The sequence below is a fragment of the Bos indicus x Bos taurus genome, chromosome 8 (assembly GCF_003369695.1).
Source record: "Bos indicus x Bos taurus breed Angus x Brahman F1 hybrid chromosome 8, Bos_hybrid_MaternalHap_v2.0, whole genome shotgun sequence".
Lineage (NCBI taxonomy): Eukaryota > Metazoa > Chordata > Mammalia > Artiodactyla > Bovidae > Bos > Bos indicus x Bos taurus.
The window spans coordinates 109975718-109992222 of NC_040083.1; the positions used below are offsets into that span (position 1 = coordinate 109975718).

Sequence of the window (16505 nt, forward strand, 5' to 3'; positions counted from 1 at the left end):
AAATCACTGCAAATGGTGACTGTAGCCATGAAACTAAATGACACTTACTCCTTGAAAGAAAAGCTATGACCAACCTAGACAGCATATTAAAAAGCAGAGACATTACTTTGCCGACAATGGTCTGTCCAGTCAAAGCTATTGTTTTTCCAGTAGTCATGTATGGATGTGAGAGTTGGACTATAAAGAAAGCTGAGTGCTGAAGAACTGATGTTTTTGAACTGTGGTGTTGGAGAAGACTCTTGAGGGTCCCTTGGACAGCAAAGAGATCCAACCAGTCTGTCCTAAAGGCAATCAGTCCTGAATATTCACTCGAAGGACTGATGCTGAAGATGAAACACCAATCCTTTGGCCACCTGATGCCAAGAACTGACCCATTTGAAAAGACCCTGATGCTGGGAAAGATTGAAGGCAGGAGGAAAAGGATTACATGACAGAGGATAACATGGTTGGATGGCATCACCAACTTGACAGACATGAGTTTGAGTAGGCTCTGGGAGCTGGTGATGGACAGGGAGGCCTGGCGTGCTGCAGTCCATGGGGTCGCAAAGAGTCAGACACGACTGAGCAACTGAACTATGTGAATATTTCTAAGTCAGGATGTTATATAAAAAAAGACAACCCCACAATCAAACTGCAAACGAGCTAAAAAATAAAAGCTATGCCAGAAGAAAACCAGGGAGGAGAATCATCAAAGTATTAATAGTGGTTGGGTGATTACGTGATTTCCCTTTTTTCCTTCTTTCTAATCTTCGGGAATAAAATTATATACTACTCGTAATAGAAGAAAATAAACTTCTTTCTAAAATGTGTCTTTTGAATTAGACTGAGGACAAGATTAAAAATTTTAGAGCAAGGGACACTTGAGCTATCAAGGTCTCAACGCTGACTGTAGCACAAAGGTACCGGCCCCAGCTTCTGGGCTTCCCAAGAAATCTAGTTCTGCCTCCGTTGACAGAAAAGCCCAGGTGTTCACAGAGGTGGGCTACAGCCACAGTCACTCTGGAGGTGCAGGGGCTCTGCTGTTTGTGGGCCCCTACAGCCGAGCCGCATGGTCCCACGTTTCCCCAACTATTCTCGAGGACGCGGCGCCACAGAGGAAGAGCACCAGTCAGACTCCAGAGTGGGCTTCACAGAGGCTTTTGCTTTCCGTTTCCTTTAAAACTGAAATAAATGAGAGAAATGCGAAAACCTAGGCCACATTCCACCTCACCCCAAAAAGGAACTGGGGCAATGCTTATCTAAATAAACTCAAAAAAGAAGGTAAACAATGATTTGGGGAAATGCTCACCTCGAACAATTTTCATAGTTACCTCTTATTAAGTAAGCACTGATAATACATGACTCTCTAAACCAGGCGCTTTTACAAGCATTGTATCTCTGTCTCTCACACCAACGCTGGAGAAAGCAACGGCACCCCACTCCAGTACTCTTGCCTGGAAAATCCCATGGACGGAGGAGCCTGGTGGGCTACAGTCCATGGGGTGGCAAAGAGTCGGACACAACTGAGCGACTTCACTTCCACTTTTCACTTTCATGCACTGGAGAAGGAAATGGCAACCCACTCTAGTGTTCTTGCCTGGAGAATCCCAGGGACGGGGGAGCCTGGTGGGCTGCCATCTATGGGGTCTCACAGAGTCGGACACTACTGAAGTGACTTAGCAGCAGCAGCACACCAATCCTACAAAATACACATTATCATCCCTCTTTAAGTCACTAAGGCTCAGACTGGTAAATGACTGGCCTGTCTTCAGACCATAAGGGATTAAACCTGGGATTCAAATGACTCCAGAGCCTGTGCTCTTTCCAGGGCATTTTCCACCTCACCCATTCCAGGGAAGTTTCCAATTAACACCAATAAACTACAAAAAATTAAAACAAGAAGACTGAATTCAATGGGGGAAGGCTAGAGACAAGAATACCAGTTCAGAGTTTGTTAAATATAGCGCAGCAATGGTTGTTATTTAAATAATAGATATTAATAAAGTGATCAAAGTCCTGTGGGAAAACCATGTAAATAACAACACAAAGCCTCTTTAAAAAATCTAAGTTCAAAGAAATCAAATTCATACAGCCAATTCACTCCATGAAAACACTTCCCATGCTACTTTGCTCTGAGATGGCCCTGGGAGAGCTTCCCCAGAGAGGCTGTTCTTTGCCTTTGTTTCTTGACGTTCTCCTGCAGGACAGCCTGGCTTCTGGATTCCATTTCATCACTCAAGCGCCTACTGAGCAGGTGGCGACACTGGGCCCAGTGGGACATGGCCAGAAACCAAAGCCCAAATAGTATCAACCAATTGTTCTCCACAGTGTAAAAATGATGAGTTCGCTGAAAAGAGCAGAAGGCCCAGAGTTCTAAGGCCAGTTCAGACTGTGTGACCAGGAAGAAGTTCATTTCTGTAAAGTTCGTTATCTTACTGTGAGACTGATCACTATTTCACAGGATTGTTGTAAAGGTAGAAGATGATAACATACAGTCTTGTTTCAGCTGGGGCAGGATAAATAAATCCACGCCCCCTCTGCCGTCACTTACTCTACTATCTTTCAATCAACAGATAATAAGGAGACTTTCCTCAAGCTAAAAGCTACGTGTATGTCATTAACAGAATCTGAAAACAGACCAAAATAAATACTACTGTATTTTTATGCCAGAACTACACCATCCAACTTAAGGATGAGTTGACATTTACTGAGTCACTACCTGTGCCCAGATACACACTCTACTTAATCCTGATAAGGATTAGGGGACGTAAGTGTGACTGTCTGGATTTTATGACGTGTAGGCAGACTGGAGAGTGCAAATTCGTTCACCAAGATGAGACCAGCTGGCGAGGCAGAGTCAGACGCACGTCCACGTCCCACCCCAGGTTCTTCCCAATGAAAATAAGATGATACACACAGTGGACTATATGCAGCTGTTTAAAAAGACTGTATAAAAAGTGCACGCGCGCACACACACACACACACACTCACAAACGAGTGGTGTCAAACTGCTGAAATCTGAGTGAGGTCAGCAGACAGCACCAATACCCTGGTCATGACACAGTCCTACGGTCACACAAGACGCTCGCTGCGGGGGAACTAGGTAAGGAGCAGGCAGAAATTTACTGCATGTGAATCTACAATTATCTCAAAATATTGGTTTTTTTTAAAGATTGGCTAGATCTAAAAAAAAAATCAGGATTGGTTGATCTATATATACTGCTATGGCCAAAATGTTAAATGAAAACAAGAGATTATAGAAGAAAATACATAATGATGCTATTTAATTTTTCAAAGGTGATACATTTATACATATGCACTTTGAAAGAGTTAAGGTGTTAACAGTGAATATCTTCAGATGTGAGTTTACTGGTGACTTTTATCAACCTCTTTCCACCATTTTAAATATTTTATGAATTTCTTGCGATGTGCAATGTTACTTTTATAAAGCCATGCAGGGGGTGGAGGAGGCATAACACTGCTTCCAATCTGAAAATACGCTGTTCAGATGGCTTCAGAGGCGGCACAGCCAGGCCGCACTGCAGTCCTCAGAGTCACCCTATGATTAGGACTCACGTCTCTGCGCTGTGGCCAGAATCCGAGAGTCTGAACACCGCTAACCGTCGCTCCACAGTCAGGCTCAACGCCAGCCTTGTGAGCTCTGGCTCTTACGCTACAGTTCGTTCAAATCACGTAACATCCCCAAAAGGTCCTCAAATGTCAAAGACAATGCATTTTCAAGGGTCTGTCCAATATTCACATTGTATACACCTTGTAATTAATGAGCCAATACAGGGGTCTGGTATGCATTTATTCACACACATGATCAGAGTGGAAAGAGCACCGATTTGGAAGTCAGACTCGAGTTGAAGTCCTAGCAACCTGTCAAACAGGGGAACGCTCTACCTTCATGGCTAAGGATTAAACGAGTGCTCTCTGAACAGCCAACAAGCCAGGCAGAACCTGAGGCGTTTTAACAGTGTCTGCTCTTCACACTTCTCAAGATGAGAAACCTGGCCGACGCCAAACTACAAGACCTCAAAAATCACTCTGACAGTCCTTAGGACTGAGGGTTATGAAACTAACGAACACACACAATAAGTCAGGGTAACATTTGAGTGGATAAGACTTTTCTATCCATCAAGGGCCAACAGCAAGTAAAATATCACAGCTCTTATAAGGATATCTGGTCTTTGCTTATCAATTGCCAACATATATTTTTTTCCCTAAGGAATGGGTAATATGGATGGTTTTCCTGAGAATTCAGCTTTTAAGGCTTGTTAATTTCTAAGCAAGTAAAAAAAAAAAAAAACGAAAAACTCAGTGCAAAGTATAATCTTGGCTCCATTTCATCAACCACCACCAAAATAGTTGGGAAGGCAAGGCTGAAAGTCCCAAAACAGAAATGTATCTCTCCTTGCAATACACCAGGATTGAAACTAAATTACTTCAGTTACTCTTACTGTGAACCAAGGCTCTGAAAAGATAAGGCATGGGATATGAATCTTAGGAACCAAGCAGTCTTAAATTAGATTTAACTCCTAACTTCTACTTTATAACTAAAAACAACATAAGCGGGAGACGTGGGAGGGGAGAGTTTTAAGGTAGTATGGGCTTCATCAGATGATGGAGCTTTATCGATTAACCAGTTATTAGTAACAGGTAAACACTGTATAACATGGAAAGAAAATGCTAATTCCAAATACAGAAGCATATTTAACAAGAGAGACGGGCGACCAGGGGATGACCAGCACGAGTCCTTGCAGGCCCATGTTGGAGGGAAAACAGAGAACAGGCAGGTCAACTAACCAAGGCTTGGAACAGATATCTGCCCAGGAGCAGGAAGCCCGGAACAGCCAGGCTCAGAGGGGAGGTAGGGAGGGACAGGGAAGAGCACAGGCTGGGGCGTGAGACCGACTCTGGGGTCACATCCTAGCTCCTTCCACCACGGTGACCCTGAGCAAGCTACTCGATCCTCTGAACCTGGATGTCCTCAGCAGAGAACAGGGATGGGAACAGTGCCTCCCTCAGGGGGCTGCTGGGCAGACTCACTGGGCTGATCCACGGGGCGCAGCGCTTGGCACATAGAGCATGTTCGACAGAGGCCAGCTGTTAGGATCAGCAAGTACTGCACGTAAGTCCTGGCCCTCACAAGGCTGTGTGACAGTGAATCAGCTGCGTACCCTTGCTGAAACTTCAAAAAACCCTCAAATACAAGCGGGGTGGGGGGTGAAAACTGGCTTCCCCATTGGGTTGTGAAGGTTAGATGAGATAATCCACACATCTCACAGTCTACTCCAACTCCTGAGCTAGGGCACTCGGCCCTACGCCCAGCACTTGCACCGCTGGGCGCAGCCGTCACCGTCTTCATGTCAGACTGACGAGGGGGCTGGCGAGCGGCCCACAGCTGCGGGAGAAGCTCCTCTAACCGGCTGAGCCAACTCTGTTCTCACGACCTCTCGGAGCTCCCTGGGCTCCTTCTAGCAGCACGGTCCTGACCTCACAGGGGTAAGGATCATAGGGAGGACCACTTCAAACAAAGCCGACACTTACCTGGAATTTCTGGGTCTGTGCTTTCTGGGGGGCTTCTTTAGCTTTAGCAAAGGCAGCACTGAGCTCTTCGATTTCAGAGTTAAGTTCTTCAATCTGGGTAAAAATAAGGAAGAGTAGCCGAGTGTGCAACTGGGATCTCCTCTCTCTGCATGGCCCAGACGCCACTCCTGCTGAACTAGGAGCCCTTATCACTGAGGGCTCTGTAGTCAGAACAGTGGGACTTCTCGTGCGACTGGCCGCTAGCTGGACGACGTTAGGACAGGCACTTCACCTCTCTGAGACTTCACCCCCTCAGTGGTAACACGAGGATGCCACACTCACCCCACCGAAGCACTGTTAGGCTTCAACAGTGTGACGTGTACAGGTGCTAACTTGATGTCCCGCTCACGCTGAGGGTTACTATTGGGTTAGCCAAAATGTTCCTTTGGGTTTTCTAACCATCCTACAGAAAACCCAAACGAACTTTTTAGCCAACCCAATAGTACTGTTCACAGAGATGACCCACCACACCACCCAGCCTGGCTCCTCCCAGAACTCCACCGCCTCCAGTGACCTTCTCCTATGGCCCAGACTCAGCCACAAACTCCCCAGCCAGCCCCTGGCCTCTGCGAGAAGGTACTTGCTCCACCATCTGGGGCCCTGCACAGCAGCGAGCTCTGCCTTCAGCTGGGTCCCGAGCTCCCAACACGCGACATGGACACGGACTGCGATTATGAACCAAGCCTCCGCTGCAGCTGACACCAGTGGCTACTCACACTCCTGCCTCCTTGGCTTCCCCAACCCCGGATTCCTGGTTATTAGCGTCCTGCCCCTGCGGCCACCTTCCTCTCCTTATCTGTGAAACTGTGCACCCCTGCAGCCCAAGGCTAGGCCTTCCTGCCCACCCTGTGCTCTCCTTGGGTAAGGAGACCAGCTCTCAGAATTTCACCCACACGTGTAGAAGACTGACTCCCAGATCCATACCTTCAGGCCCGGGCCTTCTCCAAGTTTGGGACTGGCATGTCGACTGCCTCCTGGACTTCTCACCTGAACAGTCCAGGGGCTCCTCCGAGTTGGTACCTTGTAAACGGTATTCTTGCCTAGGAAATCCCATGGACACAGGAGCCTGGCAGGCTACAGTCCACGGGGTCGCAAAGAGGCAGACACGCCTTCGTGACTGCACCACCACAGACAGGCTCATCACCTCCAGGGCCGCCCGCCTCTCCGTGGCCCTCCGCAACCCGCGCTTGTAAGGGGGCTGGTGGGAGCACCACAGCCCCAGGTGTGCGGCTAGAAGCCGCCCCATGCTGCTCCTCCTCTCAAGTCCTGCATCTCATCACCAAATCCCCCAGAGTTACTTCTCATTTTTCATTATTTCCAATCTGACTTCTTGAATAAGCCCCACCCCTCCCCTCCTACTTGCTGTGATCACTGCTGACTCGGGCTTTCTGAATGGGGGGCTAGGGGCTCGCTTCAGCACTGGCCTCCCTGCCGCCATCCTCTCCCTCCCGCCACCCCGTCTGGATACAGTCTCATCCCTGGGGAGGGGAGTACAGTCACACGCCTCCTGCTCCAGAGCCCGCTACCCGAGCAGCTAAACTCACTGACTTCCAGCACCACTGCCCCACGCAGCCTTGCTGGCTCCTTCTCTCGCCTCACTTAAGCTCTGTACGTGACGCTCTGACAGGCTTCAACTGTTTTGCTTCTGCAAACACACAAGGAGCTCTTTCCTAACTGAATGCTCTGGCCAGCGTTCTCTTCCCTGCATGAGGCGGCTCCGCGTCTCCACCTGCCCCCCAGCTAACTCTTGTCCCCCTCTAAGATTCAGCCCGGACCCCTGCTCCCAGAGGAAGCACTCCACCGAACTGCTCAGAAGCTCCAGAAGTCACTGAGGGTGACCGCGGTGGTGCTCCCACATCCACTCTAAGCGGGACCAGGCCCCCTTCCCTCCACGTCACAGCCACCTGCGCTCCCCTCAGTCCCGACCCCTCATGCTGCCTTTTGTCTCCACTAGACTTTGTCTCTACTATCGGTGCCCAGCAGTGACTGAGACGTAAGAGATCACGATCCTCACAACAGGAAGAACACAAAGAACCCCCAGGCACCACCTTGGATCCCCAGGGCAGCGAGCCAGGCAGCAAAAGTCAAGGGAGACTTCCAGGTGGTGTGACTGGGGATACGGCGGTGCCACAACGCAGACAAAAGCGAGAGAAAATGCAGCATCGCGGTGGGATGAGGGGCGGTGAGGGAGGTGCTGAGTCTGATTAGAAAGGACCAACGCGGAGGGGCCTGTGAACCATCCAGGTGAGACGTCACAGCCACGGCCTTGTCTCCCAGAACACCGGCATCTCAATTTTCTGTTGTCTTTCAGAGGATTAGACCTACTCTCCGACATGGTAGCCACTAGCCACTTGGGCTCTTGGAGACTTGAAATGTGGTCTGTCTGACTTGAGATGTGCTAAGCCTATTCGGACTTCAAAGACAAAAGTCGGAGTTTAAAAATGGTAACTACCTCATCATTATTTTTGTTTTCCGGCTTACATGGTGAAAGGATAACATTCGAACCTCACTTGTTTCTTTTTGCTACCTTTAATGTGGCTACTAGAAAATTTTAAATTGCATCTGTAACTCACATTATATTCATACTGGACATCCCTGGATTAGCCTCTACAGAAGAACTTCTAACAGACAATACAACCCTTCCCCTACTTTCCACACTCAGCTCAGCTCTCTTATAAACTTTTTACCTAAAGCTAAAAATTTAGGGTAAGACAGGCCAGTCACAGAAGCTAACAAAGAAAAATCTAACTTCGGGTGTATCCGACATACCTCTTTTTCCTTCGCCTTTAATGCCATGGTTAGACCCTGAATGGCTTTATCCCTCTTTAAACTATTTTTCTTTTCCGTAGCAATTTCTCTTTCCTTCTCCCTCAGGTCTTCCCAAAGTGCCTAAATTAGATTAGAAACAGATTCACTAAGTTGATACATTCTAACCAAAATGCGCTGTAAATACATCTCTAAAAGCACACTCAAACGCAGCTGTTCCGTCTTCCTCCTGTCAACCTGTGATTAATGCTTCCAAGTAGCGCTGAGCGTCGGTCCCGGTTACCGCGTTGCCGCTCACGGCGACAGGGATGGGTGGAGAAAGGGGATCAAATCAGTTAGGATGGTGACAGCTAGTCCCATGGGAAGGACTCCAGTGTCTTCTGGAGCCTGAATTCAGTCACAGCAGAGCCTCGGAAACCGTACCGGGTTATTTGGGGGAAATAACAGATCATTAATTTCACTCCTTAATGCCTCAAAAGCTAGCAGAGAATTCGGTTTGATGGAGACTGAATATATGCATTTAGAGTCTGAGTTCATTTCTAATCACCACTGCCTCCCTCCCGGGCTGTTCTGAGGATCAAATGAGATGATGGACATGAAAGCGCTTTCTCCGCTGCAGGCAGGACTCGGACGCGGGCAGCTGGGACCGGGGGACCCCAGCGCAGCGGCTCTGCAGTCAGGCCGGCGGGTCTGAATCCTCGCTGCACCTGGGGACGGGACCTCGCCTGTCTGAGCCTCCTGGGTCACATCTGCAAATGGGAAGGCCCGCTCCACCAAGTCATCGCCAAGGCTACCAAACCCTCTCTCACGTGCCTACGGCGTAGCTGGCAGGCAGTGGCGCTCAGTGCCCACCGCCGGCCGTCACCCAGAACTACCTGCTGTGCCCCGGAAAGAGCCGAAGGGCGTCCTCAAGACACTTTCAGAAACGGCATCAACATACCTGGATTCTCTCTTCAAAGCGACTTCTCTCCTGTTCCCGCTCCGTCTGTGCAGCCTAAGAAAAGGCATTCATTGGTGCCCGGAAGGAACCCACGACCCAGGAGCTCCCCCAGAATAGTGAGAGTGAGCGCTCCACTTACGTTCTGTCTCCGCTGCTGAGGCTCTCACGAGCCCAAGCATCCACTCTTTACAGCTCACCTGAAGTCTGCCCGAGGGAAGAACGCAAAGACAAGTACCCCCACCGGCTGACGACCAGCCCCATGGAGCACGAACCAAGGAGCTGCAGGAAGCGGCAAAAGCCACTACTGCACAGCACGCAGGGAGCAAGAGGGGCCAGAGGGCGGGGCGGACGCAGGCCCATCACGGCCAAAGGCAGCCAGGGAGGCTACAGAGCTCACAGCTGGGTCAGGACAAAGACGAGCCTGCTCCACAGAAAGACTGAGACGCTCCACGCACTCCAAAGCGTCCCTGGGCATGAACGGACCCGCAGCCACCCTGGGTCCAACCAGAATCAGAAGATTTCCGCCGGGGCTGCCTGCACCTCAGGGCCTGCCCACCTGCGGCCGTGGGAGCCCCAGGCATAGGGCAGGGGGCCCGGGGGCTACAGGGTCTGTACCAGCGACCCACCTCTTGGAGCCAGGGAGAACAGAACAACTCTCTGAGTGTGTCTCTACAAGAGCTCCGCCTCGCAAGGTGCCAAGATTAACCAAGGTGGAACGCTGACCCCCCCACTCCAAGCACAGCCAGGCCCCGAGGCAAGTTACTTCCGTTCCCCCTCTGAAGCTTCAGACCAGACCTCGCCTCAAGCCCGCCTCTGACCCCGACGACAAAACAGGTACATACCATGACACCACCCTTCAAAAAACCCGATGGGTGAAAACAAACTTCCCAGGCAACAGCATATTAACACACGGTAAAACAGAGGCGTTCGGGTACGGACTGTATTTTTAACCAACTCTACAAACACCCGAGACTGGAAAGAAAAAAACTGCCAGGGCCCCTGGCAAAGGAGGATTTCTGCTAATTCCTCAGCTCACGACAGGGACCTGGTATTTTGAAGGCCAGAGTGTGTGACTGTGGGGACTGAATATGCACTCATCCCACAGGGGGGTCCGGTCGGGTAATTAAAGCCCCCACCCCCCGCCATGCCTCACCTCAGCCTCACCCTCCCCGTCTCCCCTTAGAGCAGCAGAAAGTCCTTGGAGTTCTCCAGACGACACGGTTTCATCAGGAGATGCCATCTGAGATTTCTCCTCTTTAAGGCACTGAATTAAAGCATCTTTGCTCTTCAAAGACAGCTTCAACTCCTCAATCAGTCTGAAAGAGAACACAATTTAAATATTAATTCTAAGCTGTTCCCTCAGCTCAGTGGAGCAGGAGGTAGGAAATGGGGCCAGACACCTTCAAAGGAGACATGTGGGAGGACTGAAGAGTTGCATTTTGCAGGTGGGAGACTAAGGGCCAGAATTCACGGGGCATCAGCGGTCCCCTTGCCTCCAGCCCACTCATGGCCAATCCACCCCCTGAGCAGCCAGACTATGGCCAGATCGAGTCACCCTCCTCCTCAAAGACTTTCATCAGCCCCCACTAGCGACGGCCATGGATTATGAATTTGGGCCAGGTCGGGCAGGGGGGCGGGGGGTAGAGCGGGAAATCTTCTCTCCCAAGGAAATCTGGGAGTGAGGCTAAAGAAACAGGACCGACAGAGCTGAGCTGCTGCAGTGATAATGAAAACAAGGAGTGCGTCTTCCAAGGCTTCTCAGGGCAACGTGTAACAGACTGGCTGCCAAGGTAAAGGGCCAGCTCCTCAGCAAGGCACTCAAGGCCCTGGCTTAAGGGCCAAGGCAGCCGGCGGCCCTGCTGACGGCCACCCTCTCTGCCCCAGGGCCTCTCCAGGGACCTCCGTCTACCGGAACCCCCTCACAACTCTGCTCCCACCCCCACCTGATGGACGCCCACCCATTCACCACCCATGGTCAGCCAGGCCCCCTCAGGTAGAGCTGAGCACATCCCTCTTTGGGTCACCGAATTATCCCTTACCCTGTAGGAACTGCTCCCTGACCTCAGCCAAGCTATTTAACCTTTGAATCTGCATTCCCACGGCTATAAAGTGGGGACCACTCGCTTCTGTGGAATAAAGATAAGCTATTTAAAATGCTCCATGACCCCAAGCACACAGCAGACCTCGACAAATAGCAGTGGCTATGATTACTTTAAAAAAAAAACATTCAGCAATTAGCATTTTGTTGGCGGACCCTCAGAAGAGTCTTTCTAGCTAAGCCTAGGAAGCACCTCGGTAGGATAAAAGAGCAACGGCTTGGAAGTTTCAGAGCTTCCTGAGCGCCGGAGGTAAAGGGGAGGCATGAGTAAATGCAGCTGAAGCACCTAGCAATGCGGATTGGAGCATCTGAAAATTCACGTCCACCTATACGAGTCCTGTACCGAAATCCTAACCCCAAAGGTGATGGGATTAGGAGGTGGGGCCTTTGGGAAGAGCTGAAGTCGTGATGTTAGAACCCTCCTGAGCGGCAACATGAATGAAGCTGCAGAAAGACCCCGTAGGCCGGGAAGCGAGGGGACACAACGAGAAGCCTGAGACCCCGACGAGGACCCTGGTCCAACCACGCTGGCACCTGGCCCTCGGACTCCCAGCCTCCAGACCTGTAAGAAGTGAGCTTCTATCGTTCGTAAGCTGCCCAGTCTGTGATGTTTTGTTATGGCACCCCGAAAGGACTAAAATAATTGAGCACAGCGGGAACTGGCAGCTTGGGGGCAATGCCCCCCAAAACTTGGAAAGAGGAGTAAGACTGCTCTCTAGGGGTTCCAACCTGAAATTATCACACAGTCAACTGGAGAGGCAAAAAGTCATCAAACTGCACTTAAAACGGACTTGTTGTGCCGCATGTAACTTATACTTCAATAAAACCGACCTGCTTTAGTTGCCTTAAGGTGACTTCCCCGGCGGCTCAGACAGTAAAGCGTCTGCCTGCAATGTGGGGGACCAGGGTTTAATCCCTGGGTTGGGAAGACTCCTGCGGGCAGGAATCCCTCAGAAGAAATGGAGTGGCCATCATGGTCCACAAAAGAGTCGGAAATGCAGTACTTGGATGCAATCTCAAAAACGACAGAATGATCGCTGTTCGTTTCCAAGGCAAACCGTTCAATATCACAGTAATCCAAGTCTATACCCCGACCAATAATGCTGAAGAAGCTGAAGTTGAACGGTTCTATGAAGACCTACAAGACGTTTTAGAGCTAACACCCAAAAAAGATTTCCTTTTCATTATAGGGGACTGGAATGCAGAAGTAGGAAGTCAAGAAACACCTGGAGTAACAGGCAAATTTGGCCTTGGAATATGGAATGAAGCAGGGCAAAGACTAATAGAGTTTTGCCAAGAAAATGCACTGGTCATAGCAAACACCCTCTTCCAACAACACAAGAGAAGACTCTACACATGGACATCACCAGATGGTCAACACCGAAATCAGATTGATTATATTCTTTGCAGCCAAAGATGGAGAAGCTCTATACAGTCAGCAAAAACAAGACTGGGAGCTGACTGTGGCTCAGATCATGAACTCCTTATTGCCAAATTCAGACTGAAATTGAAGAAAGTAGGGAAAACCACTAGACCATTCAGGTATGACCTAAATCAAATCCCTTATGATTATACAGTGGAAGTGAGAAATAGATTTAAGTGACTAGATCTGATAGAGTGCCTGATGAACTATGGACGGAGGTTTGTGACACTGTACAGGAGACAGGGATCAAGACCATCCCCATGGGAAAGAAATGCAAAAAAGCAAAATGGCTGTGTGAGGAGGCCTTACAAATAGCTGTGAAAAGAAGAGAAGCGAAAAGCAAAGGAGAAAAGGAAAGATATAAGCATCTGAATGCAGAGTTCCAAAGAATAGCAAGAAGAGATAAGAAAGCCTTCTTCAGCGATCAATGCAAAGAAATAGAGGAAAACAACAGAACGGGAAAGACTAGAGATCTCTTCAAGAATATCAGAGATACCAAGGGAACATTTCATGCAAAGATGGGCTCGATAAAGGACAGAAATGGTATGGACCTAACAGAAGCAGAAGATATTAAGAAGAGGTGGCAAGAATACACAGAAGAACTGTACAAAAAAGATCTTCACGACCCAGATCATCACGATGCTGTGATCACTCACCTAGAGCCAGCCATCCTAGAATGTGAAGTCAAGTGGGCCTTAGAAAGCATCACTACAAACAAAGCTAGTGGAGGTGATGGAATTCCAGTTGAACTATTTCAAATCCTGGAAGATGATGCTGTGAAAGTGCTGCACTCAAGGAGGAAAAGGGGACGACAGAGGATGAGATGGCTGGATGGCATCACCAACTCGATGGACGTGGGTTTGGGTGAACTCCGGGAGTTGGTGATGGACAGGGAAGCCTGGTGTGCTGCAATTCACGGGGTCGCAAAGAGTCAGACATGACTGAGCAACTGAACTGAACTGAACTGGGAAGATCCCCTGGAGAAAGAAATGGCAACCCAATCCAGTATTCTTGTCTGGAGAAGCCCCTGGACAGAAGAGGCTGGTAGGCTACAGTCCATGGAGTCACCAAGAGTCGGATACGACTTCACCTTCTAGTTACCTTAAAGCAAGTTCTAGACTGGGATGGAAAAGGAGCAGATTGTGGCGAACCCGGAGCCCCCGCCCCGCTAAGAGAGCAGCCTTGGTCCAGCAAGATTCTGGCCCAGCCCTGCTGCTCGGGGCGGAACAGGATGATTACACAGGCAGCTGTAGAAGTCCCAGTAGGGGGTTATGTGCTGTGCTGTGCTTAGTCGCTCAGTCGCGTCCACTCCACTCGACCCCATGGACTGCAGCCCGCAGGCTCCCCTGTCCGTGGGATTCTCCAGGCAAGGATACTAGAGTGGGTCGCCATGTCCTCCTCTAAGGGACCTTCCCAACCCAAGGATCAAACCCAGGCATCCCACATTGCAGGCGAATTCTTCACTGACTGAGCCGCCAGGGAATATAGACAGAGCAAGCCTAGGGAACCTTCGGAGGCCACTGCAGCTGACAACGGCTCAAGGAAGCTACTGCAGCACAGGCCTGCTACCAAAATAAAAGCACGAAATACGCCCCAGGTCATCCAGTGAGAGAAAAAACAAGTCACCACCCTTCTGCTGATTTGAATAATCAGTGCTGACAGTCCTGGTTTGACCTCACAGGGTCAGACACTCTCCTCCCCAGAACAAAGGAGGAGCTAGAGATGTAAGCCTGACCTTTACCGGAAGAATGAGGAAGAAAGCGATCTTTCCCCTCCCCCGCCTCCAACTCTCTTTTGATTATAAAACTGTAGCCCACTTATTCCTCAGGACAGAGCCCTCTTGCCTGACCACCTCCATCTCTCACAAGCATCTTATATTAATAAATCTACTTCTTGCCTATCACTTTGCCTCTCGCTGAACCCCTTCTGAGCTGAGACACAAAGAACCTGAGCCTCAGTAAGTCCAGACACCAGGTGAGTGATTCTAATTGAAAGAGGGTGGGTTCAGATCCCAGACTAGATTTTAGCTGGGTTTGAGTAAAGTCGAGCTCAGAGGTGCGAAGTTTTGCTGCCATGCCTTGCAGGTTTTTAAGAGAAACTAGAAATCTAGACTTTCACATGAAATTAGATTTTTTCTTCCTAATGTTAGCAACAAATTGAAAGTTACCAAAATACTGTGTAGGCCAAATGTAAGTGTCTGTGGGCCGTATTTGACCTAGAGACACAGACTAGACGTAAGGTCAGATTGAAGGAAATCAAGCGGCTAGATCACCTACCTTTGAGAAGGGTGGTGAGAGCCCAGGACACAAGCGAGGTCCTCCCAGGGCGGGCTCTGCTCAGTGGCGGCCGGTTACGTGACAGATCTGGACCCACTTCACCAGGGCAGGACCACAGAGCCCTGTTCATCCAGCTCTGTGCTTTGGAACTCACCTCTGACCTCAGCTTAGCTTCCTGGGCAGGCCCACCTCCGGGGAGGGAACACACTGGCTCTAGCCCCAGGAGAGTCCCACCACAGGGAGGGCCGAAGCAGAGCCAGCAGAAATCAGAGCGGCCCCTCCCCCCAGAGACAGCTGCACATGTGTCTCCGGAGTTACTAGCTTGTTCCATCTCGTGAGCAATATGTCTATGCCCTCCAAGACTGTTTTTCCCTTTTTCCTTTGGCTACCAGGAAGCTTATGGCCAAAACCTGGATGCTAAATTTAGTATAAGCAGAACTTTTCAGCATGAATTTCTGTCTACTAACCCTACCTCTGTCCTCTGATCACTACCCTATTCCTTCTCCTTTCATCCTGGTTTTATCCCTAGTTTTCTCACTGTGGGGACCAAGGAGAAAAAGAAGGGAACAAGGATAGGAAGGGGGTGACCCCTTCCCTTGTTTTGGATCATGCCGTGCTACGCTAAGACACTGCAGTCACGTCCGGCTCTTTGTGACCCTATCATGCCGTGCTATGCTAAGACACTGCAGTCATGTCCGACTCTTTGTGACCCTATCATGCCGTGCTATGCTAAGACACTGCAGTCATGTCCGGCTCTTTGTGACCCTATCATGCCGTGCTATGCTAAGACACTGCAGTCATGTCCGGCTCTTTGTGACCCTATGGACTGCAGCGCAGCAGGCTCCTCCGTCCATGGGATTCCCCAGGCAAGAATACTGGAGTGGGCTGCCATTTCCTTCTCCAGGGGACCTTCCCAGCCCAGGGATGGAACCCATGTGTCGTGTCTCCTGCCCTGGCAGGTGGGTTCTTTGCCACTAGGGCCAGCTGGGAGGCCCTGTAGTGGACCACACGGCCAGACAAACGGACATCGGAGCCTCACGGGGGTGCGAGCCCACCTGTCCTTCCCTTCCAGGACCGCAGCCATCTCCAGGTCCCCCTCGCGCATCTTCTTCATCTCTGAAAGCTTGCTTTCCAAGCTTAGTCGCAGAGCCTTCTCTGATTCTGTCCCAGCAAAGGCCTTTTCCATTTCTGCTTGGGCGGCTTTCACATCCTAGAGTTAAATTAAATGCATTTGATGCAATTTTTCAATACAATTGGGAACATTTTGAAAGGAAATTGGATTAAAACATAAATATTTATGACTTTTTCTCCGGCACATTTCCCCTCCCTGAATTGTACTACACATGGGGAGAATCAGTAATAAATACATTCACCAGCCATTCTCCCCCTCTTATATCCTGAAGAGTAACAGGCATTTCCAGTGGAAAAGAC

General features: G+C 49.8%; 1 protein-coding gene across 8 annotated transcripts in view; it reads right to left on the reverse strand.

Moving 5' to 3' along the window:
- CDK5RAP2 (CDK5 regulatory subunit associated protein 2) overlaps window positions 1-16505 on the reverse strand; it is a 183241-nt gene that overhangs the window by 121317 nt on the left and 45419 nt on the right. For 7 of the 8 annotated variants that reach the window (XR_003512411.1, XM_027550654.1, XM_027550655.1 and 4 more), the window contains exons 7-11: window positions 16130-16284; window positions 10431-10593; window positions 9278-9331; window positions 8341-8460; window positions 5533-5625 (exon numbers count right to left, since the gene is read on the reverse strand). Coding sequence is in view for 7 of the 8 variants with exons in the window: in XM_027550654.1 (XP_027406455.1) it covers window positions 5533-5625; window positions 8341-8460; window positions 9278-9331; window positions 10431-10593; window positions 16130-16284 (585 nt within the window). In the remaining variant the exon portion in view is untranslated. The remainder of the gene's footprint in view (window positions 1-5532; window positions 5626-8340; window positions 8461-9277; window positions 9332-10430; window positions 10594-16129; window positions 16285-16505) is intronic. The other variant, XM_027550659.1, reaches the window with a different exon arrangement.